Consider the following 26017-nt stretch of genomic DNA (forward strand, 5'->3'; position numbering starts at 1 on the left):
ATGCCTAGCGTTTTTTGCAGCATTTTTGTGTAGCAGATTACAAATATTGTTACTGAACAGCTTCTGTAACAAAAACGCCTGGAAAACCGCTCTGATCTAGCGTTTTCCAGAGCGGTTTGAGCTTTTGCTATACTTTACATTGAGGCAGAAACGCTTCTGCAAACCGCAAAAGTGCTGCAGGACCCCCGCTTGCTGTTTGCTAAAAACCTCAAACCGGTGGTGTGCACCATCCCATTGAAATACATGAGCCCAGCGTTTTCACAGGCGGAAGCGGTTTGGAAAACTCTACAAAAACCGCTCGGTGTGCACCAGGCCTAAGAGTATTAGAGGCAGATGATCAGCAGGATAGCCAGACAACTGGTATTACTTAAAAGGAAATAAATATGGCAGCCTCCAAATCCCTCATATTTATGTTGTTCTTTGCTGTAAACCTGTGATATCTTAAAAGGAAAAATTCATACATAACTAGGGCTTCCTCCAGCCCCCTTCAGGTTGATCCATCCAACGCCGCCATCTTCCACCTCCTGCATCCTTCATTATGGCTCCCGGTAACTTCGGAAGTCAAGGCTGTCTACGCATGTGCGGCCCGGCCACACGTGCGCCCACCGTTGAGCTTCCACAGCCAGGAGCGTTCTGCGCCTGTGCAGATAGCGGCGAGGGATGGAGGAAGCCCTAGGTATGTATGATTTTTTTTTTTTTTTTTTTTTTTTTTAAGACATCACAGGTTAAGACTGAAATAGGTGTATCCAAAAATATATAACTCACAACAGTCATTCAGAATTTATGAGAGATCCAAAGGCCAATTTACTGTACTAATACTCCTTGACCTATCCTCTGCCTTTGACATAGTCGATCACTCTCTGCTTCTCCAAACACTCTCATTACTGGGTGTCATTGGTCTAGCACAGGCATGGGCAAACTCGGCCCTCCAGCTGTTACGGAACTACAAGTCCCACAATGCATTTGCCTGTATGAGTCATGACTGTGGCTGTCAGACTCATGCAATGCATTGTGGGGCTTGTAGTTCCTTAACAGCTGGAGGGCCAAGTTTGCCCATGCCTGGTCTAGCACGCTCGTGGATTAGCTTCTACCTATCTGGACACTGTTTCACTATCTCCTATTCCAACACTAACTCCTCTCCACCCCCCCCCCCCCCCCCCCCCCGCTATCTGTTGGTGTACCACAAGGCTCTGTTCTAGGACCTTTTTTTCTTCTCCAACTACACATGGCCTGGGATAATTAATACGCTCTATTAGTTTCCAGTATCACTTCTATGCTGATAACACTCAAATGTATTGCTCCTTTCCTGACATCACTACACTATTATCTTGAGTCCCTGACTTTGTCTGCTGTCTCAGCATTCATGTCAACCCGTTCCTTCAACTTAACATGAACATAACAGAAATTGTGATATTTCCTTCATCTCACTCTGCTCCCCCACCTACAGTTACAATTAATGTAGAATATACCCTACTACCGGTAACCTTAACTCCTAAACCTAGCTGTCTAAGGCTAACTGGACTATGAGCTCTCATTTCAACCACATATTAGCACATTAATTACCTCCTACTTCCATCTCAAAAATACCTCCAGATTTCATCCCTTCCTTACATAAGAGGCTACTTAAATGCTTGTACCTGCTCTAATTATGTAATAGCATTCAGGTCTCATAAGTGCGAACTCGTGACGACTTACTGAATGCAGATATGCAGTCCATTTTTGGACAGGACTCACATGCGCAGAAAAATTTTGTTTTGCCAGATTTCTTCTCTTCTGTTAGGGGATTGAAGCTTCTCCTCCTTAAAGGAGGGTATCGGCTCTTATGTCAACGCCTCTTTTCAGGACGAGGTCTTTTAAGAGTTTATTATACTCAGACCTCTGGGTCCATTGTCTATCATCTGTTGTCAAAATACCATCCTGACAGGATTATTCAATGCAAATATTGTGGCTGGATAATAGTTAACACAGGTGACCTGAGGTTTGAATCTTGTCTCTTCCTGTTCAGTAAGCCAATGCCTACTTAGTAAGTGGTCTTTGGGCTAGGCTCCTTAACACTGCTACTGCCTATAGGGTGCCATAGTGGCTGCAGCTCTATAGGCACTCTAGCTTTGAGTCTGCCAGGAGAAAAGCGCAATATAAATGGTTATTTGTCTTTTCTTGTGTAATCATGTATGGTCTTGATTACTGTAATACCCTACTTTTGGACCAAAAATGCTGACACCTCTCCTGTCCCTTCTGAACTCTGCTGCTCGTCACATCCACCTCCCCTCCCACTCCTCTGATGCTGCCCCTTTCTGCCAATCCCTCCATTGGCTACCAATCGCTTAACCTGCTGAGCGGTCTGGACGAGCTCAGCTCGTCCAACACCGCCAGAGGCTGCCGCTCAGGCCCTGCTGGGCCGATTTTTGTCAAATAAAAAGCAGCACACGCAGCCGGCACTTTGCCAGCCGCGTGTGCTGCCTGATCGCCGCCGCTCTGCGGCGATCCGCCGCGAGCAGCGGCGAAAGAGGGTCCCCCCAGCCGCCTGAGCCCAGCGTAGCCGGAACAAAAAGTTCCGGCCAGCGCTAAGGGCTGGATCGGAGGCGGCTGACGTCAGGACGTCGGCTGACGTCGATGACGCCGCTCATTGCGGCCTTCCTTGTTTATTCTGGGCGCCGGAGGCGATCGGAAGATCGCCTCCGGAGCGCCCTCTAGTGGGCTTTCATGCAGCCAACTTTCAGTTGGCTGCATGAAATAGTTTTTTTTTTTATTTAAAAAAAACCCTCCCGCAGCCACCCTGGCGATTTAATCAGAACGCCAGGGTGGTTAAAGGATCCAGTTCAAACTCCTAACACTATCATACAAAGCTCTCCATAGGTTATCCCCTCCATACATTTCCTTATTAATCTCCAGATATTATCCATCCCGGAAATCTTCGCTCCCCCCAAAAGACCTGGGTCCTGACAAAGCACCATGCATGTAGGCACGAAACAGCTGTTGACCTCTATCCACCTGCACTATACCTCGCTGTTCTGCTAGTGGATTTTGTTATTGACAAATGTAATTTTAACTGGATTTGAATAAAGATGGTCTTTTAATTGGATGTGTGCTGCTGCTCTGCCTTACTAGCTAAACTGTTCCTGTTTGGTAAGCTGCACTCCTGGAGACCTGGGTCTTTATCCTGTGTGCCTTTCCTCTAGTTGCTTGGCTCCTATCAAGAGACCCTCTTGGTCATCTCCTCTCACTATCGTATCCAGGACTTCTCACAAGTGTCACCTTTCCTTTGGAACTCTATTCCACAGCCTATCCGTCATGCACCAAGCCTGGACATTTTCAAACGTACCCTCAAGACACACCTTTTCTGACAAGTTTACAGTTTGCTATAGCTATCATTTAAATCTCACTTCCTTATCTGCTAACCACTTTGTCTACTCCCCCAGTGTCTTAATCCCACTGTGTCTTAGGGCTGGTTCAGACGGACGCTTGCAGACCGTTTACAGCCAGCGTTCAGGGCTTGGTGTTAAACGCTCCCATTCAAGTGAATGGGAGCGTTTGTACCAAGCTTTCAAGCGCGTTTACACAAACGCGGCGTTTGGGTCCCGATTTTCCCTGGCGTTCAAGGAGCCCCTGGAAGCTACATGTAGCTTCCAGGGGAGGTTAACCGCGACGGCTAATGTCCCCCTAGGGGAAGAAAAAACGCGACCGCATCCAAACGCACACGAACGCTGCTAAACGCAACGCCAACGAACGCAACGCCTCCAAACGTCCATCTGAACCAGCCCTTAATCCCACTATCCTCTTTGTTTCCTGTTTCTGTGCAAATTATTGGTGATGTTATTCAAACTACACATCAATTGTACTTGTGTCACTGTTTGTCCTGATGGTACATTATGTCGAACTGCTAATGTATCTATGATCCTCTTTGTTATGTTTTACACATTGTACAGTGCTAAGGAATATGTTGGCACTCTATAAATAAAAAGAATAATTGTACTAAGCGCTCAGTGGCTGGCTGCACTTGGAACTGTTAAAGGGATGCTGTAGTGACCATAAAAGGGGGTAATCTACAAGTGGCTCCAGTAAGGGAGGGAGGATAGTTGTGCTCTTTGAGAACCTGTCCCTGTCCTCCTTAGAGCTGTAGCAATATTCCCTCCAATAACTTGTGCTCTAAGCCAAAGCTGTGATCCATTGCCAGTAGTGTTGAGTTACGCATTGCTCCGCTGCTTGTAATCAAAATTACGAATACAACTTACTGGCAGTGGGGGAGTTAACTTACTTATGATGTCGCCTATAGCCGATGTGCTTCGCCGCGTTCACTTGCGTTACACATCACTCCCATGCCTCCTCTTTCCGGGTTTGAAGGAGGAAGCATGGGAGTGACGTGGAACCCGAGTGAACGTGATGTGGTGTGCATCGGCTATAGGCGGTGACATGAGTAACTTAACCCCCCCCCCCCCCCTTCCAATGTGGCCAGCAAGTTGTACTCATAGTTTCGATTAAGAGCGACAGAGCTACGCATGGCTAACCACTAACTACCAGCTTCCTCTATCCCTCGAGTGACGAAAACTCTGCCCACCTTCCAGGCCAGAGGGATTTACCATAAGTCACTTGGGAGGAGGAGACTGATCTTGCATCTGGATCAGTTCCTCTTGACCAGCCAGATGGTCAGGTAGGAGAACAGATTACCAGAGGGTATACCAGAACAATGCTACTGATTGAGGAAGGCTCTCATATTGGCTCTTTAGAGGAGTCTGAGGACTTTAGCAGTAGTTTACAGAAAAATGGGAACAGTCCTAATGTACAAAAACATTAGAAGCATCAATGTATTAGACATTCCCACCTTGAGGGCCCTTTCACATTGGGGTAGCACTGTATTTTTACTGCAGCCCAATGAAAGTCTATGGATCCATTCATACCGACGCAGTTTGGCACAATACGATGGAAGTGATGTTTTTGCCCCATCCCCGATGCAATGACAGATCTATGATATTGCATGTTTCTGCGGCAACGTGTGGCGGACCGGAAGTCGTGTAAGTCTATGGCAACACAGGGTGTTTAAAAAAAGTGTACATGGCGTTGCGGTGCACATGCGCGTAAGCATATTTTCACAGTACGCTTACATATTTCCGAAACAGGAAGTGAAGCAAGTGAGCGTCTCTTCCTGTTTGGCTGTCAGCCAGAAGGGGATTACCATGTATTAGCACAGTGTTCCCCGAAGGCCTGTTTTTGGCTGTCCCGTGCAGCCCCTGAGTCACACCGCTGCCGCCAATACCCAATGTGAAACCGGCCTCAGGTGACAAAGGTATTCTGGTGAAGTGGCAGTTCACATACTTGGAAATAACTTTCAGGTTGACAGTTGCCGCATTCTAGTTTTATAAAGTGTCTATAAACCATCCTTCATAAAGAAGCCATTCAATTATTTGGCATTATTTAAAGGTAACTTGAAGTGAGAGGGAAATGGTGCCTGACTTTATTTATTTTTAACCAATACTAGTTGCCTGGCAGTCCTGCTGAACTCTTTGGCTGCATTAGTGTCTGAATCACACACCCAAAACACGCATGCAGCTAATCTAGTCAGATTTCAGTCAGAGCACCTGATTTGTATGCTTGTTCAGGCTCTATGGCTAAAAGTTTTAGAGGCAGAGGATCAGCAAGACAGATGGGCAATTAGCATTGGTTAAAAGGAAATAAATATGTCCGCCTCCATATCCCTCTCACTTCAGGTGTGCTTTAATGAACACACCATTGTTTGCTTGTGCATTGTTGTGCTGGGAAGTAAAATGACTGGACTTTCTGTGCATGATGTGACCTCTCTTCTGAGTCTGTGGCAAGCTTCATGTTATCCCCCCATGGAGGATCAGTGACTGAGAATGTAAAGCAGGGGATTGCTCACACTTCATAACAAAATAACGTGTTTTCTTTTTGTAGACCTCTAAAACCTACAAGAACTCGTACGAAGAATGGCTTTCATCTAAAGGACTGAGCATCTCTCCATTCCACATCCGCTGGCAAACCACTATTTTCAATCGTCTGTTTTATAAGTGGGGGAGATGGAAGCCAAACTTTTTGTACATATGGTAGGTGTGTGCGTTTGGTAATAATATTGTAAAATATGACTATTCCTATCCCCTGCCATGAACTATAACGCTGGGCATACACAGCTCATTTTGCCGCTCGATTCTCCCGTTCGATGGTCTCGCCGCTCGATTTTAGCAGTAGATTCTCTTATCTTCCTCTCATTTTTCTTATCTTTTTCGTGAATATCCGCGTATTCCTAGCATAATCCCTGTGCAAAAGGCATTAAGTAAGTTTAGATCCCTTTGCTTTTCTTATAAGAACAATTGTTTCTATTGCACAACATCAAGCACATTCACACATTATGGGCATGCTGTATGCACAACTTTGGGGTGGGTTGGACCTCCTGAGTGTAGGCACTGCGACTTTTATTTTCTGTCTCTAAGCTCTTCATTATTTGATGCCTAATAAGTCACTTTTAAATTACCTGCTTAGGAGTTCATGCACTAGCCACTACCTGCATACAGGGATATACAGTAAAGGATGACCTGTTTATTTCCTTTTAAACAATGCAAGTTGTCTGGCTGTCATGCTTGATCCTCTGTGTCTTAAAGGGAAGATCAGGGGTTCAAAAAAAACTCAATCTACTTACCTGGGGCTTCCTCCAGCCCCTGGCAGCCGTCCTGTGCCGTCGCTGCAGCCCCGCTCCCAGCTGGTGGCCTGGGGTCCAGTTCGTTGCAGATGTCAACCATCATTTACTGCACAAGCACACGGCCGCACCTACATAACCTGGAATGTTCTGCGCAGAACTACTGCGCCTGCACAGAACAATCCAGACCTCGAGTGCAATTGCAAGCGGCGCTCGTGCAGGCGCAGAAGATGCCGACCTCCTGCATCGGAGGGGACAATGGCCCACCGGCTTAATGCGGAGATCCGGCGAGGGCACAGGACGGCTTCCAGGGCCTGGAGGATGCCCCAGGTAAGTAGATTTTCTTGTTATTTTTCTCGGACCTTCTCTTTAAGGCCCATACACATGGCTGACTAAGACAGCCGATAATGACTGCCAGAGCCAATAGTCAGGCGGGTTTACAGCAATCGCTAACCTGCAAGTGATCCGCCTGACGAATCGACTCTCCCCCACGACAGCGGATTGCAGTGTCCTCCCGCCGTTTAATGTCACGCACAAGCCGTTCGGTCGTCATTTAGGTTCCCCACCCCGCATAGCAACAGAATGCATTGTCAGTTACATAGCTGACACGTGTCTGTACAGGCTGGCAAGTGGTGTTGCTTTAAGGGCTCGAGGTGTGTACGCATCGTCACAGACCCTGAACAAACATGTAGATCAGGTGCTCTGACTAAAGTCTTAGGGTCCATTCACACTTAAGTGATTAGCGGGCGATTCCCTGCAATTGCTAAAGCGCTAGCGCTTTTTTAAAGCGCTAGTGCTTTGTTACCCTATGGCAGTGTTCTTACTGCTGCGATTGGTGCAGATCATGGGCATATTGCGATTAGCTCAAAATAATAAATGTTACCTGCAGCATTTTTGGGGCGATTCTGGAGCATTCGCGGTACAGTGCTTGACCACGATTGCTCTAAAATCGTGGAATTGTCCAGTGATTTTTACCGTGCGCTATTCACGGTAAAATCACTCGCACAAAACGGAAGCGCTAAACTCTTCGGTTTTTCTCTTTTAGATGTGAACAGGGCCCTACTGGATTACCCACATGCTTGTTTTAGGTGTGAGATCCAGACACTGTTGCAGCCAAAGAGATCAGCAGGATGCCAGGCAACGGGTATTAGTTAAATGGTAATAAATATGACCGACTCCATAGCCCTCTCACCTCAGGTTCCCTTTAAACATCACAAAGCCAACGCTGATTATTTTGGAACCTTCTTCCAATTCTTGAGTTTTCCAGCATGGTGATGGGACCCAAGCTGTTTCTCAGCTGGTTTTGAACAATAAAATAAATAAAACTACTACTGACTAGACTGTGAAGTGCCTAAACTTAGGCTTAAGGTGCCCATTAACCGTATGTTTTTCATCAGATGCGATCTTTAGATGCAGTTTTTATGATCGAATTGTACAGAAAACTGTGCAGCAAATGGTGAAAATCCGTGCAAAACAAATCCATCGTTAATTGAAACAGAAAACGTTATTGATTCAAATGTTAGATATTGTGACCATATCGGAAGAGAGACAATGCCCTAATTATGGGAACAATTGAGAATTACCTTCTGATTATGGTATTTTTGATCATTAAAATGGCATTGAAAGATTGGATCTGATGAAAAAATTGTTCCGTTAATGGGCGCATTTAGGGGGACTTGGCTGGGGTTAGAATGGCCAATAGTAGTAATATCAGACTGCTGAATCTCAAGAGTGGCTGCTACATAGTGGCTGCTACCTATTTTGATTGTTTGAAAATAGAGCAAGGTGACTATACAACATGTAAATAACGAAATACAGAGGACGTTTCACAGGACGTTTATCAGTGCTGGAACTGCAACCATTTTTTCACACATGAATTCTCTGGACACTATGCATACTGGTTTGCATTTGTCTGCGCAGTTTTTTTTTTTTTTTTTTTTTTTTTTGCTGTAGGTAATGATAGTCAGTGAGAAATTGCATGAGGTGTGCAAATTTATACTGCAAGATGTTCGTATTTTTCGGACAATAAGACGCTCCGGACCATAAGGCTCACCTAGGTTTAGTGGGCAGAAACCAGGGAAAAAATAGTGATCTTGGTGCGTCCATGGTGCAGGGCGTCTTATGAACCTTTCCCTCCCAATCTCTCCCCCCCCCCTCCCCCCCCCCATTACATTATGTCTCCCTTGTACACTTTGTGTCATCCGGTGTCCCCCTCTGTCGGTCCTGTGTCCTCCCCTTTTTTTTTTTTTTCATCCTGTGTCCCCCTCTGTCCTGCTTGTGCCCCCCTCTGTCCATACTGTGTCCCCTGTGTTGTCATGTGTTCTCCCTCCAGTTGCTCACTCACCCTCCCTGGATTGGCAGAATGTGAGGGAGTATGGTAATGTAACAGCCAGCCTTTAGAGCCTTGTGGCCAATCCGGTGGGGCTCGCTGTCAATCATGGCTGCTGCAGTGCTGTTACAGGAGCCGACGGTCTCGTGGGCGGGACCAGGGCTCCGTCATTGGGGCCAATCGCTGCACTTGCTAAGTCTCAATTTCGTGGGAACAGTTTGGGGATGTTCCAACATAACTGCACACCAGTGTACAAATCAAGGTCCATAAATGACCTGGATAGGTGAGCTTGATGGGGAGGAGCTTGACTGCTCTGCACAGATCCCTGATATCCACCCAGTGAAATACCTTTTGGGTGAATTACAGTGGAGACTGCAAGCCAGGCCATCTTGTCCAATATCGCAGCCTGATCTCACAAATGCTTTCCTGGAAGAATGGTCAAATGCATAGTCCAATCAACACACAAAACCTTATGGTAAGCTTTCCCAGAAGAGATGAAGTGGCTATAGCTGGATGTCATTAAAGTTTGTGTGTCTGTAAAGGCAGGTGTTGCATTACTTTTTACAATATAGTGTATACAACCCTAAGAAGATTAATTACATAGTCTTCCTTTTATTAGGTGAACTGTCAATGCTAGTCTTGCTATTAGCATTGATATCTTTATTTTTGATTCTAGAGTTCCACTTTAGTGACACTTATATAGCCGGCTTTCACAATCCCATTATCTGCTTGTGAGATTTTTAAACAGAATTTTTAATGTTTCAGGTTCAACTTGGGTATGGTGTTTGGAATTCTTGCAATGTTTGGATCTATGATTCTTCTGGGGAAGACACTGGCACAGACTCTTCATCAAATGATGGCTGACAGTCCAGGGACCCAGAATGACCGCATGCTACAAGTTGTGGTTAGTCCTTTCAGATATTTTATGTGCTTAGTTATACATTCTTCAATGTTGTAGCTTTCGGGTAAGGGCATGTTTACTGGAAAACTATACAGTCCATTAACTTTTTTTTTTTTTTTTTTTTTTTTTACTTAAAAGTTTGAGATGTAGCTAGTTGCTGTGTCTATTCTTACCTTGGGCTTCCTCCAGCTTCATGAGGTACGTGGGCTCCTTCGCTGTCCACTCCAGCCACTCCATTCTTTTGATATCACTCCCAGTAATTGGTAATCTGGCCAGTGGTGCGCTTCTGCAGATGCACGGCCAAGCCGCATATGTATAGAAGAGCGTGGCTGGCCAGATTACTAGTAGTGATATCTAAAGAACAGAGCACCTCATGGGGCTGAAGGAAGCCCCAGGTAAGAATAGATACAGCAACTAGTTATATCTCAGGTTTCCTTTAAAGCAGGCCTAAGTTCATGTTTTAGAAAAAGCCATCTGGTGTTGGGAGTATGTAACATTGCATAGCACTTCTGGGTAATGGATGTGTGGCCATATATACCCCATAATGTAATCCACGAGTGTCTGCACCAGTGCAGAGGCAAGACGGCTATTGTGAAGGGGAAAAAACTGTTACCAAAAACCCTTAAAAGGAGCCGAGGTGTAAGACCTATGGAAGCTGCCATATTTATTTCTTGTTAAACAATATCAGTTGCCTTGCAGCCCTACTGATCTTTCATGCATCAGTAGTATCTGAATCACACACCTGAAACAAGCATGCAGCTAATCTTGTCAGATTTGTCATAGACAGCTGATCTGCATGCTTGTTCAGGGTATATGGCTTAAAGTAGAGTCGGATGATTTTTGTACAAAATCCACAACCCTGGTAGGTATTAGACTAATGAGTTGAGGAGTTGGAACAATTTTGGGTACCTGGAGTCTGAGTTGGAATTGGAGGTTTCATAAACAGTTGGAGTTGGATCATTTTTGTACCGACTCCAAAGCCCTTGTGCCAGCCCTTGCTGTTCTTGTCTTAGTTCCTCCATCAGCGTCTGCAGCCCAGTAACTTCCTCCACATCTCGTTTTGCCAGCACACTAGTCATGACGTATACCCCCATTCCATGGCTGGTCTTGTTTCTCTGTCATCTGAGCTTACTCCTGCTCCTTACCCAAGCTTATGTGCGGTACAACCACACTGGTCAGCACAGCCCCAGACCACATTTGCCCAGCATGTGCTCTCCGTAGATCACTTGCATCACCTCAGCCTTTGCCTCGACAATGTTTCATTTACAAGTTGCCAGGGATGGTTGCATTCAGGGAGTGGCGGGGGGAGGAAATAATGAAAATCATTTTGACCTCAAACATTGGAGAACATAAGCAATCCTGCAGACCTTGCCTGGATTTATAAAAAGAAAAATGTCTGCTATTAGGGTGCAAATGTTGGCAGCCTAGTGATAAGTTATATACAGTTAAAGAACAAAGTGTTGAGGGAAAGAAAAAAAAAAACAACAACCTTTTTATGGGTGCATCCATAGGATTGCAGTTAATATATGTACTGAATCGCTGACCTTTCAGGTGGCTTCTCTATGACCTAGGTTAAGCCCCATCTACAAGATACGATTCTTTGTGCGATTCGAATACAATTCTATTTACGATCCGATTAAATCCGACATGTCCGATCGGGATTCGATTTAATTCGATTTGCCATTGTTTTGCTGTGGCAAATTGAATTGAATCGAATCCCGATTGGACATGTCAGATTTAATCGGATAGTAAAGAAAATCGTAATCGAATCGCACAAAGAATCGTATTGTGTAGATTGGGCTTTAGAACTGGAAACATTTGCCACCAGATAAGTCAAGTAGAAGGATGCATATGAATCTGATGTTGTTTTTATCTTGAAAAATAAGTATTTAATAATACAGATGTTGTTTCTTACCTGGAAAACCATTTTCTTCTGTCTTATACGGTCATGTGGAAAAAAAAAAAAAAAAAAAAAAACATTCAAGCTTGATTTTTTTACCTTGCAGATTTTATTTGCATTTTTTTTTTGTTTTAATCTTAATAAATTTAAAATGTGCCAATAAAACACAAAGGCAAGAAATAATGTGTGGTGTTGAAAGCAGCTTAGCGAAAGCAGTAGAATTCAACTTGGCATCACCTAAAGCAAGCCTATCTTCTCCTGCCCTCGAGGGCCATATCCATGCCTATGTTTTAAGAGGAATTGTAACCAAGGATTGAACTTCATCCCAGTCAGTAGCTGATAACCCCTTTCCCAGGTGAAATCTTTACCTTTTCTCAAATAGATCATCAGGGGGTCTGTATGACTGATATTGTAGTGAAACCCCTCCCACAGTGGACAGTTTCCTGTCTGTGAACCTTGTTGCTTGTCAGAAATACCAGCTGTTTCCAACTGCCTAGCGACCAGTATCTCCCTCTGTGCATATGTATATCTATAAAGAAAAGAATCCTTTAGCCTATCGCAATGTTAGGGGGTGTGGTTATTGATAATGGTAGTTTGTAGTGCCTATTTCTTTTTCTCTTGTCTGCCAGTAGTAAAGATTATGTGCAGGCTCATTGTGGATCAAACAACTTGAAGAAATTACATGGCATGTCAATCATTTCTCCCTAACCTAATCCTAACATTTGTATAGTGATGATAGATAAAAGAGGGACACCAAGAGCCCAATATAGTGTAGTATGTACTGGAAATGTTGGGTGTGAAAGGTAAGTATAATGTTATACTCACAAATCTGGGTTACCCTCCAGGCTCATTTCCACTATTGCGAATTTGCATGCGTTTTCCGCATGCAAATTCGCATAGCAATACAAGTGAATGGGACTGTTTCCACTTGTCAGGATCCCTTTGCGTTTTTCTGTGCAGAAAAAATTCGCATGGCAGAGCCATCAGAATTCGCATACCGCTATGCGAATCGCATACAATGTATTTAATAGGAAATTCGCAGGAGGTTTGGGCATGCAAATTTTCATGCGAATTCGCATAGAAACGATGGAAAAGCACACCAGCACTGCCATGGTTAAATTCGCATACATCGTCATCCTAGCGTGAAAATTCGCATGGACCCGCATGCGAATTTTGCATCCGCATGCAAATTTTTACCGTGGCGATTCGCACCGCACAAGTGGAAATGCAGCCTCCAGGTAACCAGTCTGTAGGCAGGTGGGGAGTATTAGACCTGTATAGTGCTTTTCCTCTGTTGGGCTCAAAGCGTTTAAGAGCTGCAGCTGCTAAGTGCGCGTTCAAGGGACCACCCTGCAGTGTCAGGAAGTCTTACCCAAAGACGTCTTACTGAATAGGTATTGACCAAAGCCAGGAGTGAACCCCGGTCTCTCATGTCAGAGGCAGAGCCTTTAACTATTAACTATCCTTGAACTCTTTTCTATTTGTAAACTTCTCACTTTGCAATGTATTGATTTATTTTTCCCCTTATCACTAAAGTTCCTCTTTAGGATGGAAAAGGAAATGGAGAACTATTTGATGAACCACACCTGTCCTGATTCAGGGCCCATTTCCACTTGTGTGGTGCAAATCGCTGCGGTAATAATTTGCATGCGGATTCGAATTTCACGTGCAGTTGTATGCAAATTTTGACGCGAATTCGCATGAATGACGCGGTATGCAAATTTAACCATGGCAGTGCCTGTGTTCTTTTCATTGATTCTATGAAAATTCGCATGAAAATTCGCCTACACCCCTCCTTGTTTTCCCTCATTCCCTTTAGATTGTAAGCTCGCAAGGGCAGGGCTCTCTCCCCCTTTTGTGTCTTGAAAATCATTATACATTTTATTCATCATGTTACTTTTATCAATGTCATTACCACTTCTTTATTTTGTATTCTGTATGTTGTATTGTTTTTTGTATTTTGTCACTAATTATGTATCTTGTATATTAGTGTACACCATTGTCTGTATTATGTACCCCATGTTTGTTTCTTACTTTGTACAGCGCCACAGAATATGTTGGCGCTTTATAAATCAATAATAATAATACACCCGCATAGCGGTATGCGGTATGCAAATTCTGTTGGCTCTGCCATGCGAATTTTTACCGCGGACGAAAACGCTCAGAAATCCTGACAAGTGGAAACAGTCCCATCCACTTGTATTGGCTATGCGAATTTGCATGCAGCAAACGCATGCGAATTCGCGATTGTGGAAATGGGCCCTTAGTCCCATCAATTAATTAGAGCTGAGCCAAAAATGTGTGAGGACTTCCACCGTCGAGAACTGGCATTGGACAGCCCTGACCTAAAGCAAGATGTCTAAAACTCACATTGATTATTTAAAAGTGCCAGGAGAGTTAGAATTTGCACAGGTAGTGGGAGTGGTAAATTTTGTAATTGAATATGTCCCTAACTTGTCTGAGATGCAGTACAGTAGGAGACTCACATGCAGTGAATTGTTTATCTCCTTGATTTTAATTGGGTTGGTTGTTGTGCTTTTACCATGAGGTACTTAGGTGGGATCAGAAAGAGGCAAGAGCAGCTTCATTCAGAGTGTATTTATATTGGGAGGCAGCTAGGTCCGAAAGTAGAGATGAGGGTAGGAAATATAAACTAGGGTATGATTTCAGTATGGAGGTCTTTCTGTCATTGATCTGGTCAGGGAGTGAGTTAAAGGGACACTTAAGTCAAACAAAAAAAATGAGTTTTACTCACCTGGGGCTTCCAATAGCCCCCTGCAGCTGTCCGGTGCCCTCGCCATCTCCCTCCGATCCTCCGGGCCCCGCCGGCAGCCACTTCCTGTTTCGGTGACAGGAGCTGACAGGCTGGGGACGCGAGTGATTCTTCGCGTTCCTGGCCACAATAGCGCCATCTATGCTGCTATAGCATATATCATATACCATATAGCAGCATAGAGGGTGCTAATGTGTCTGGGAATGCGAAGAATCACTCGCGTCCCCAGCCTGTCAGCTCCTGTCACCGAAACAGGAAGTGGCTGCTGGCGGGGCCAGGAGGATCGGAGGGCACCGGACAGCTGCAGGGGGCTATTGGAAGCCCTAGGTGAGTAAAACTCGTTTTTTTTGTTTGACTTAAGTGTCCCTTTAAGTAGGGTAGGAAATAGTAAGGTAAAAGGGTTATAGTCAGGCAGCGAAAATGCTGAGTTGTTTAGGTGGTAGAAGTTACAAAGTTTGAGAAGGACTACCTCAGGTGCATGTCAAGCAAGGTGAGTGGGTCTTTGTATGCTCTGCATTAGGCTGAAAGAACTGGTGATAGAAACGTGTTTGGCTGAGAAGGGGTTTCCAGGGTCAGCTGTCTCTCTTGTTGCACATGAATTGTCTGTCACATTTCTACTGCCACATACAACTGGTTTGTGATGTTTGGACTGGTGAATAAGGTTGTTGAAGCTGTTACATAGTGTATCAGTCTTGCTGATAAAGTATAATGCAAAGGATTCTGATCAGGGGCGTAGCAAAAGGGGTTGCAGAGGTAGCGTAGTTGTTGGGGGGGGGGGGGGGGGGGTTGGGGAATTGAAGGAGTTTCAGTCCTGGGACTGTGAGGAGAATTGTGACTAGAATATCCTTGTTTGTAATGCTGGTAGTGCTCTGTAGTAGTTCTCTTCCACTGGCATCATTCTGCCACCCTGAGGCACCTTTTCATTTACTCACTGTGTACAGTCAGCTGGGGTTGCCGGTTGCTGATTTGGGGGGAGGGTTGATGAGGTGGACTCCTGAATTTAGGACTATGTTGGAGTAGATGGTCCATTTGTGAGAGTGTTAACATTGTTAAAAACAGAAAACCTTTGATTCTCTAAAGAACTGCATTCTTAGCATGCACACTTCAACCATTGCACTAAACTAACGCCTACACTAAGTCACCACCTACCCCACCTACAGGTGCTTTATGGTCTTTGCGTATTTACAAGCTTTGGTTAGTATATAGGATTCCTGTCAGATCGGCTGTACAAGGAGAACAGACTAACCAGCAAACTCCTGGTGAACTAGAACTCATTGGCGTGTGTAAAGGGCTACAATGGTCCAAAAAGCCCCTTACTCTAACATGCATTCAAAACAAAAGTTTTCTTTCTTAAAACCAAAAGCATTTGTGATAATTCAATTTGGAGTGAGCTCCGAGATGTCTTTGCATATATTCAGCAGTGACGCCCTGGGAGACATCTCGGAGCTCACTCCAACCTGGATTATCTCAAATACTTTCTGTTTTAAACAAACAGAAACTGTTTTAAGCGAACTTTTGTTTTGCTGTAGAAGGAGCAAACAGTGCAGTTTACTTGTCAGCTAGCCGCAGTGTGTGTGTTACGTGTATAATTACGTTCTTTGTTTAGTACTGTATACAGGATATCCATGTGGAGGACAATGCAGACAAAGTAAATGATGGATAATTTGGACAGATGAGAAATAGGCTGTAACTGCCTTTTAAGAGCCTAACAATGAGCTGATGACATAAACAATAAGGCACAGTATGGTTGAGAAGACAAGAACTATACTGTAGCTTTAAACGTGTAAATGATACAAAATTGTCATTGACAAGATCACAATGAAATAAATTGTGCTGTGAAATACCAACAAGAACGAAATGGTGACTTTCAAAGGGTGGCACCTAACAGGTCAATCCTGGTGTAACACTCAGAAGTTGTGTGCATGTTTAAGAGTTGTATGGTAGACACAATAGACCACCTTGTCTTATTGCTGAGACCCCCTCCCCCCTCCACGCCCCCTCTAGTCATGGACCACGTGGCCCCACACTGTACAGCCCAGATGTTTATGTAGTTCCAACTGACATGGTAAACATGGGTTTATTTATTAATATTATTTAGTATTTATATAGCACTGACATCTTCCGCATCGCTATGCAGAGTATATTGTCTTGTTACTTTCCCTCAGAGGGGCTCACAATCTGATCCCTACCATAGTCATATGCCTATTATAGTCTAGGGGCAATTATAGGGAAAAGTCAGTTAACTTATCTGTATGTTTTTGGGATGTGGGAGGAAACCAAAGTGCTCTGAGGAAACCCACGCAGACATGAGGGAACATACAGACTCCTTGCAGATGTTAGGCTTTTTTTTTTTTTTGCGCTTCTACAGCACTGAAACGCGATTGCTGGGAAATCGCCTGAAAATGGTGCAGGCTACACGTTTGCTTTTATCGCCGGCGATTAACGCAAATCGCCCAAGTAAGAACGGGCCCATAGGGTATTATTGCACTAGTGCTTTAAAGGGAACCAGAGACGCCGGACTTGTAAAAAGAAAAAAGATTTTATACATACTTGGGGCTTCTTCCAGCCCCATAAGCCTGCATCGCTCCCACGCTGCCATCCTCCGCTTCCTGGATCCGCCGGTACCGGGTCCCGTCAATTCCGGCGGACGCGGCCAAATGTCCGCATGAGCAGGGGCTCCCTCCATACCCTTATGCGTGCGGCTGCGCAGTATGCAGCTGCACGAGTAAGTGTATGCTGGGAGCCCCTGTGATGCGGACAATTGGCCGCGTGCTGCCGCCGACTGGCCGAAACTACGGGACTCGGAACTGGCTGAAACAGGAAGCGGAGGACGGCGGCGTGGGAGCGATCCGTGCATATGGGGCTGGAGGAAGCACCAGGTATGTATAAAATCTTTTTTCTGGGGCCTCTGGTTCCCTTTAAAAAGTGCTTGAACGTTTTGCTGAAATCGCTGGCAAAACACTCTACTGTGAATGGGCCCTACAGAGTATCCACGTTCACCAAGGTTATGATCAGCACACCGTCTATGGGTGCCGAACCATATGATTAGCCTCATCAAGCTTAGGAAAAGATTGCGGGAATGCACACCCTTGAAATGCAATGAGCGGTTTATTGGTCATATATAATACACACATGCAATGTTCCAGACAATCGTTTTGCGGCCACAGCAGGTCCCCTTTGTCAATGTACTTGACTGCTGTAGTCAAATTTTTCAAGGTGTGATTACAGGGACCAGTAGAAATGAAGAGAGAAATGGACAATGCACAGAGGTGTATGTATCTAGTATGAACATAACTCTTTACTTACCTTAGGTATCTTTGCTTCAGGTCGGGTATCCTTTACCATGTATCAGGTGTAAGCATCACGGCACCTCAGCACACCTTTCCAAGAAGTGGAACTGTCAACATGTAATAAAAACCCTCCTTACTGAGGCCCCCATGTTTTCTGCAGATCTAATGAGCAACCTCATACCTCAGCTGTTTTGGAAGCAGCGGTGGCTGGACATCTAGTGCATCTCTGAAACACTCCTGTTTGACCACTGACTTTCCACAGGAGGAATCTTTTTCTCCTGGTCTCTGCTGTATACATTGGAGGCTTAATTTTACTTCCTGAAATTTGCATTATAGTAGCAGTGTGTTAGGGAACATTAAAACCCTAAAGATTGAATAAGATAATAAAAAAGTAAAGCTAAATCCCTGAAATTCCCCACACAAATAACCAATGTCTACACATGATGCACACATATAAGCAATCAGGACATACAAAACACTGGCACAACATACCGTATACTTTATATATTGATGTACATGTCAGACATTTAACAATACAGGTAGTCCTCGGTTAACGAACGAGATAGGGACTGTAGGTTCGTTTTTAACCTGAATCTGTTCTTAAGTTGGAACATTGTGCCATCTCTGTCCCCTGTGCCCCCCTGTGCCTCTAGTGCCCCCTTCTGTGTCACCTCTGTCCTTGTACCTTTTTTTTTTTTATACAAGTTTAAAAGCCATTTTTTCTTTTATTTATTTATTTTTTAAATCGACTTTCTCAAAGACTGCAAGTCCAATTTGAATTTTTTTTTGTCTTGTTCCCATGGAAACAGAGAATCCATGCCGTTCGTATCGGCGGGTCGTTTGTAAGTCGGGCGTTCGTAAGTCGGGGACTATCTGTAATGTTAGCCTCAATGTTATATTGTAACACTAAGGCAATAAATAAAGCTTTTTCCAGTTAGGGCACTATTTACAGTTCATTATACCATATCATTAGGCACAAATTTAAAGAGGAACTCCAGTGAAAATTATGTAATAAAGTACTTATTTTTTTACAATCATTATGTATAAATGTTTTAGTCCGTGTTTGCTCTTTGTAAAATTTCTTTCCTCTCCCTGATTTAAATTCTGACATTTATCACATGGTGACATTCTTACTTCTGGCAGGTGATGTCACTGGAAGGAGATGCTGCTTGCACTTTTGGCAGTTTGAAACAGCTGTTATTTCCCACAATGCAACAAGGATCCCACAGTGTGATGTCAGAACCATGGTCCTGACATCACACTGTGGGAGGGGTTTCACCACAATATCAGCCATGCAGAGCCTCCTGATGATCCGTTTGAGAAAAGGTAAAGATTTCTCATGGGAAAGGGGATCAGCTACTGACTGGGATGAAGTTCAATTCTTGGTAACGGTTTCTCTTTAAGCCCAGACATTCATGGTATTTATTTACTGGTTGCATTTTTAAAAATTATGCTGTTTGGTAGGACCAATTACGGTACATTTTTACTTAACTTTGTGAAGGCTATTGCTTTGATAAACATTTATTCCACTGTCATGGGTACAAAAAATGAATACTACTACAAGTGAAAAATGCAAGAAAGTCGGTGGTAGAGAGCTATTGTTTTTTAGTGGAGTGTGAGTACGTAACTTGCTGGAGATGCTCGGAATTCCTCATGCTGTTGGAGGGTTTAGTATGTTGCAGATGCTGTAGTCTGGCCTACACATAAAGGTTCATTTGTCGGTGCAGCTGGTCCTGAGCCCGGCATAGAGTAACAGCAAGGCTGTCTCATGTTATGTTTTGTCTTCCTGTGTCTTGAACAGGTGCCTGGAGTAAACCTCCCCATCAGCCAGCTGACATACTTCTTCTCCACAATTTTCATCAGCGGTGTCATACATGAGGTTGGGCACGGAGTGGCAGCCATAAGGTAACACGATCTTCCTCTTTGTATGCCGGGCACAAATGAAGCAGCATTTTGTATGCACATGAATATTTAACACTTGGCTGGCCAACAATGTACACAGAATGAATTATTTATACATGGTTGTGTCATTACAAAAGGGTTTCCCTCCCTTTTGAGGCTTTTAAAGTTTTCATTTTACAGCGTTTTTATCAATAATGCAGTTTGTCTATTTTTATGCAGAACGTTTTGGAACCAAACTGTGAAAATGAGAAATGAGCAATAATACTGCACTATTTTTCTTAGAATGACCTATATAGAGACAGAAGCTGCTCCTCCATATAGCTTATTACATGCATATTTGCTATACCATAATAAAACAAACCTGGATTAACGTTTCCAATACTTGAACTCATCTCAGCCATGTTTTACGTACTTACTGTAAATAACTTTGTTTTACTGGTGCTGAGTGTCCCCTGTCCTTACTGGCCAGAAACTGAAAAATCTGTTTTTACTGCTTTTTGGAAATGGCTGCTGTTGGGAGTTGGCTGACAGCTCCAGAGACTAAAGGGTTATCTCTGACTCTATTTGTTTATACTAGAGGGATGCTCGGCAGCAGAAAAGCATTTCACATCTGCAAAACAAGCAGCTTTGCAGTATATTCTTACTGCTTTCACATTGCTTAATAGCTAAATATCAATCTAAACACATACTTGGTAAAATTGAGATTCACCTAACTTATATTACACTAGTAAAAAGGCCCGCCCATTAAAAAAACGGGTGGTAGGTCACAGCCGCTCCCCGCTCCCCCCCCCCTCACCCCCGCAATGCGCGCACATACGCATCCCGCTTGCTCGTTCCCCACTACTGTCTGGAGTATATGCACACAAGGAGCTGCTTGCTTGGCAGTTGGAAAAAGCTGTTATTTCCCACAATGCAATGAGAACCTCTGTGAGCCACACACAGGAAACTGTCAGATCCCTGTGTCCTAACTGCCCTGGCTGCGCACATGCTCAGTACAAAAAAGCCAGGGACACACAACCATTCAGTCGGTGATGCAGGGACACTTGCATTTTATTGTATAGGATTGGGATTTTTGCTATGCAGTATGAGGTTTGTCAGCTATATTGTTCTCAGAATGGTTCCTGAAGCATAACGAGTGTAAAAAAAATGCTAAATGTGTTTTATCAGTCATAACTATGAAATATTAATTCTGCTGAATACATTTTAACCCTCCAGGGAAACAGTGCGGTTAAATGGCTTTGGCATGTTCATATTTGTGGCATACCCCGGAGCCTTTGTAGATCTTTTCACCACACACCTCCAGCTGGTTTCACCTGTTCAGCAGCTGCGGATATTTTGTGCAGGTAAGTACTGTAGAGGCATTTTCAGTCAGGAGAGGTTTTACATGCTTCTGCTGGGGGGAATGCACTATAATTATTTAAAAGTGAAACTAAGTGAAAACAAAGTGATGAATTGTATCTATCCTCACACTTCTAAAAATGACTGAGAGATCCCACAGTTTTATGTCATGTTTAAAAACTTAAAAAAGTAGATTCATTGTTATGCTTGAGCTGAATGAAACAGTCTGCCCTGTGTCTCTGCTATAGTCCGACTGGGTCCCAACTGGAGGAAAAGTGTCACTTGCATAGCTGAATATTAACTCTTTCAGGCAGAGAAAGAAGAAAAGCAACACAGCATATATGTGTGTGTGTTTGGCTCTGTACATAAACATGTCTATGTTATCATGTCACGAAGGACATATAGTTCACATTCATCTGACCTCAACACCAAACGTATAACTGAGCCATTAGGGGCAGCGTTTATTCTTAGATGAACAGCAGAAACAATTTCAGCAAATATTTGGCATGTAAAGAATTTGCTTTTCAAAAGACCATGTGCTATGCAGTTCTCCACCCTAACATTGAGCTTGACTTTCTAACTCTTATGGGCAATGTATTAGATGCATAATTAACACATAACTAAGTGGAGATGAGTAACACTTGTATGGGTTCTTTAGAATATTCAGAATAACAAAGATTCCCCAGTTCAGTTGCACACATTGTAGCAGGAGGACCTGCCTATACTGTTTATAATTGCAAATAACAACCAAGATCTTGGACATCGAAGCAAAGGGGAAACTGGACGCCACTATAGCAATAGCACTAGTGTGCGCCATGCGCAAGGTAATCTGGTGATCCGGCGGACCCCGAATTACTTCTCCTTCCGAGTTTCGATGTCTCGGAGCGGGAATAGTATTTAAAGGGAACCTAAACTGAGAAAGCTATGGATTTTTTTTCCTTTTAAATATTACCAGTTGCCTGACTCTACTGCTGATCCTGTGTCTCTAATACTTTTAGCCACAGCCCCGAACAAGCAGACCAGGTGCTCTGACTGAAGTCAGACTGGATTAGCTGCATGCTTGTTGAGGGGCTGTGGCTAAAAGTATTAGATACACATGAGCAGTAGTAGAGTCAGGCAACTGGTATTATTTAAAAGGAAAAATCCATATACGTCTCAGTTTAGGTTCACTTTAACACTGACGGGGATTTGAGCTGCAGCAGGGTGAGCTGTCATTTGGCTCACCCTGGGCCCAGCTCACCGTCGGCGTACCAATACTTATGCCTCAGTCATGTATATTTGTATGTAAATCAGTAATGCCTAGTCAAGATGTCTCTGTATCTTGCCATCCACCTGTAATTGGTGTATGCAGCCAATAAACAATAGGAGCAGACTTGCCTAGAAACTGCTCTATGCCTTCCTCTGGTTTGTATAAACAAAGGAAGACAGATTGGCTATCATTAAATGCTTAGGATTGGTCAGCTGGAAAGGAGAGGTGTATAGCTATGCTTGCTGGTAGAAAGACCATAACTCAGAACAATAAAAACATAGATCCAGGCACTAGTTCAACTTCAAATAGATCTTCACCTAGTACTTCATCCTCAACAAACATGGCAGACACAAGGAGTGGGGTATGCAGATGACCTGACAGCCATTTCGTGGGTCCCTCTGCTTTGTCAGAGGCCATAAGCCATATCACTGAACATATGGCACTACACGTGTATAAATACACTACTTAGGCTTCTTTTCCACTAGCCGCGATCCACTCCAAAAAAACAGATCACTGCTGTTTTGCCGATCGCATTGGTGCTCGTTTTCCATGACCACATTTTGATTTGTCCCAAAATGCAATCATCGTGCAGCACAATTTCTGGTGTGATTGCGTTTCATTCCCGACTGTTCACGGCGCAATCGCAGCGAGGGGAAAAAGCAGGTTTAGTGCAATTGCGTCCTCAATCCGCTTGCAAGTGGAAAAGCAGCCTTACTGTCCTACTGTCCCACCAAGCCAGTGAGTGGCCTGCAAAACCAAGCACTGCCGCAATCCACAGGCTTCCCTGGTAAGGGCGGTTCCATTCCTCTAGGTAAGCCAGCAGCCTAGGGCGGCACTGTAAAGTGTTACTTGAAGCTGCACTAGTGCCTGAAACTATTGTTCTATTGTTATTTCCTCTTTTTGTGGGATATGGCGCCAGCTATACCTAAACAGTCTCTTTTGAACCTTGATATCACTGTACTCTGTAACAGATAAACACATATGGCTGTGTACTCTCACCAGTCAATAACTTGCGTGTGGCGAGCACAGCAGGTAATGCAGTCAAACAACTTCCAGACAAAAAAGAAATGCAGCACAATTCCTACAAAGTGCAGAAAGCAACTGTCTCTAAAATTACTACATATTCATAGTTTACACACACAAAACTACTACTTGCTCTGTCATTGAATAGCTAAAAGGAAGAAGCATAACGAGAAGCAGGGCCAACGCAAGAGAGGCTCCAGCCTCAGGGCGCAGAGTAGGAGGGGGTGCACAACTCGCTCATCTGTCATTCCCCTGTTTGAAGCAGAGAGAAATAAGAAACGGGGATACATGGCAGTGACTGCAAGCCAGATAACTAGAGATTAAGGTGTTGGGGGGGCCCTGCGGTGCCTCTTATGCTGGGCATACACGGGTCGATGCGGCAGCCGATTAGCCACCGGATCGACCCCCGCCGCGTCCCCGTGTGGATCGATTCCCGCTTGTCCCCACCGGCACTTCTTATCACCTGCTCGATTCGCCGCTATTGTCCTCCTGCGGGGATCAAGTGCGGAATCGATCCCCGCGGTGATCGGACACGTCGGATATTATGATGGCTCGATTGATCCTCTTCCTCGACGCCGTGTATGCCCAGCATTAGTCTAATAGCAATCAGTGTGTGATGGCTGGGTAGGTGGGAGGGATGGAGGGGGCGCACTTTGGTGTCTCAGCCTTGGGTGCTGGAGGACCTTGTCCCGGGTCTGACAAGAAGTATAATTTATCAAATGGAAGCTGCGACATAGAAACCCTTTCAAATCATTTCACCGATTGGTCAGCACATCTCTAAAGCCCCGTCTACACGGGGAGATGTGGCGGCGATGTTCCTTATCAATCGAGCCGCATCAGCTTATCAATTCCTTATCAATCGAGCCGCATCAGCATAAGTTCCGACAGGTCCGATCTGTGAGCCGCTGATTCCCTGCTCGTTCCCCACGAGGGGACAATGGCAGGTAATCGAGCGGAAGATAAGCGGCGCCGGGCGGGGGATCGAATACGACGCGCAAGTGGGGACGCGGCAGGTACGCGCGGGCATGCGGAAGAGGCGATCCCTCGCCTCCACATCTCCCCGTGTAGACTGGGCTTTAGGGCCTGTTTCCATTACACGCAGATTGGATGCAGAAAAACTGACTCTAATGATTGTCTATGGGAAAATCTGCATCAGAAAAATTGCGTTTAGTGGAAACAGGCCCATAGGCATTCATTTTCTGCATCCAATCTGCGTGCAGTGGAAACAGGCCCTTAAAGTTATTCCACAGGCACTTTTTCTCAGAAATGCGGTTCTAAACCATGTATGCAAAATTAAATTGCAATTCTTTCTTTGTGATATAAAACTGACCAGAAGATGGAGCTGTTCTGTAGATGGGTATATATACCGTATACAGTGCTGGGCTCACAAGTAATCACGAGTGCTTACTCGTGATTCAAATGAGGCTTAATTGCCGCAGGTGTGCGGCTGGATGTTAAAGGGTTATTTACCAATAATGCCGCCGTCCTTCTTACGCTTCAAACAGCTTGCATGCGTCCTATTGGTCGCGTTGCAAATTTCACTACGTGCACTTCCTCCTTTAAGCCGGAAGGAGGGAGTGCGCGGTGGTGAGGCTTGCAACGCATCCAATAGGACGCATGCAAGTTGTTTGAAGCGCAGGCAGGACGGTGGTATTATTGGTAATTAACCCTTTATCATCCAGCCGCACACCTTCGGCAATTAAGCCTCATTTGAATCATGAGTAAGCACTCGTGATTACTTGTGAGCCCAGCACTGTATACGGTATATATACCCAGACACTTACTACTTCTATAGGGGAGCAGGAGACATGGGGAGGGAGAAGAGGCAGGGGGAAATGAACCACACGGGGAGCAGATGCAGGAAATCCCTGATGTGGCGGCGGTTCAGATTGGCAGGTGTTCTAAGTCAGGAATTCCTTGCATTCACCGTATAAGATGCAGGGACTTTTTCTCCATGGGGGAGAAAAAGTGTCTTATAAGGCGGGAAATAATACCTCATCTTTGCATTGCTGTTTCCTTACAAAATGTTCTGCTTTGCCTATTTTTATTTTGGTGCTTTTAAACCATGCTGTAATTTCTAAGGGCAATTGGAATCTTAGCCATTAAGTCCATTGTAAGTGATGCAATACAATTCAACTCAGTACACACTTACATCCACTAGATGGCATGCTAGCTCTTTTTTTCTTTACATGTGCTAAATTGTTATAACCATAGTTGATTGTAAGACATTATTATGAATCACAAATGTTACTTATACAAATATATATTTTGTACTTTTATAGTGCTATATCTTTAATAATACTCTTGTATATTTGATATAGGTGTATGGCACAATTTCATCCTGGGTCTTCTGGGCCTCTTGATACTATTTCCACTTCCTTTGCTCCTGTATCCATTCTACTACACAGGAGTTGGCGCCTTAGTCACTGAAGTCTTAGAGGTAACTGCCTATAAATATTATTTGTTTCACTGTCTAGTGGGAATTTCACTGTTAAATTAGACCACCCCAAAAGCCGAAATAATAGTAATAAAGATGCTGCATTCTTGGCTGCCTTTTTGACAAATGTTTGTGTCAGGCTGTGCAGTTCCTGGGCGCTGGTCCTGCCACTCTAGGCTTCTTTATTTGAATTCTGTACTAAGCATAGCGCAATAGTCAGCAATTCCACTTC

General features: G+C 44.3%; 1 protein-coding gene across 2 annotated transcripts in view; it reads left to right on the forward strand.

The window, feature by feature from the left end:
• Positions 1 to 26017, forward strand: part of MBTPS2 (membrane bound transcription factor peptidase, site 2) — a 65541-nt gene that overhangs the window by 1934 nt on the left and 37590 nt on the right. For both annotated transcript variants that reach the window (XM_068270018.1, XM_068270017.1), the window contains exons 2-6: positions 5908 to 6056; positions 9738 to 9876; positions 19638 to 19741; positions 20954 to 21081; positions 25670 to 25788. In XM_068270018.1, coding sequence (XP_068126119.1) covers positions 5908 to 6056; positions 9738 to 9876; positions 19638 to 19741; positions 20954 to 21081; positions 25670 to 25788 — 639 coding nt within the window. The remainder of the gene's footprint in view (positions 1 to 5907; positions 6057 to 9737; positions 9877 to 19637; positions 19742 to 20953; positions 21082 to 25669; positions 25789 to 26017) is intronic.

This window comes from Hyperolius riggenbachi, chromosome 2, assembly GCF_040937935.1.
Source record: "Hyperolius riggenbachi isolate aHypRig1 chromosome 2, aHypRig1.pri, whole genome shotgun sequence".
Taxonomy (NCBI): domain Eukaryota; kingdom Metazoa; phylum Chordata; class Amphibia; order Anura; family Hyperoliidae; genus Hyperolius; species Hyperolius riggenbachi.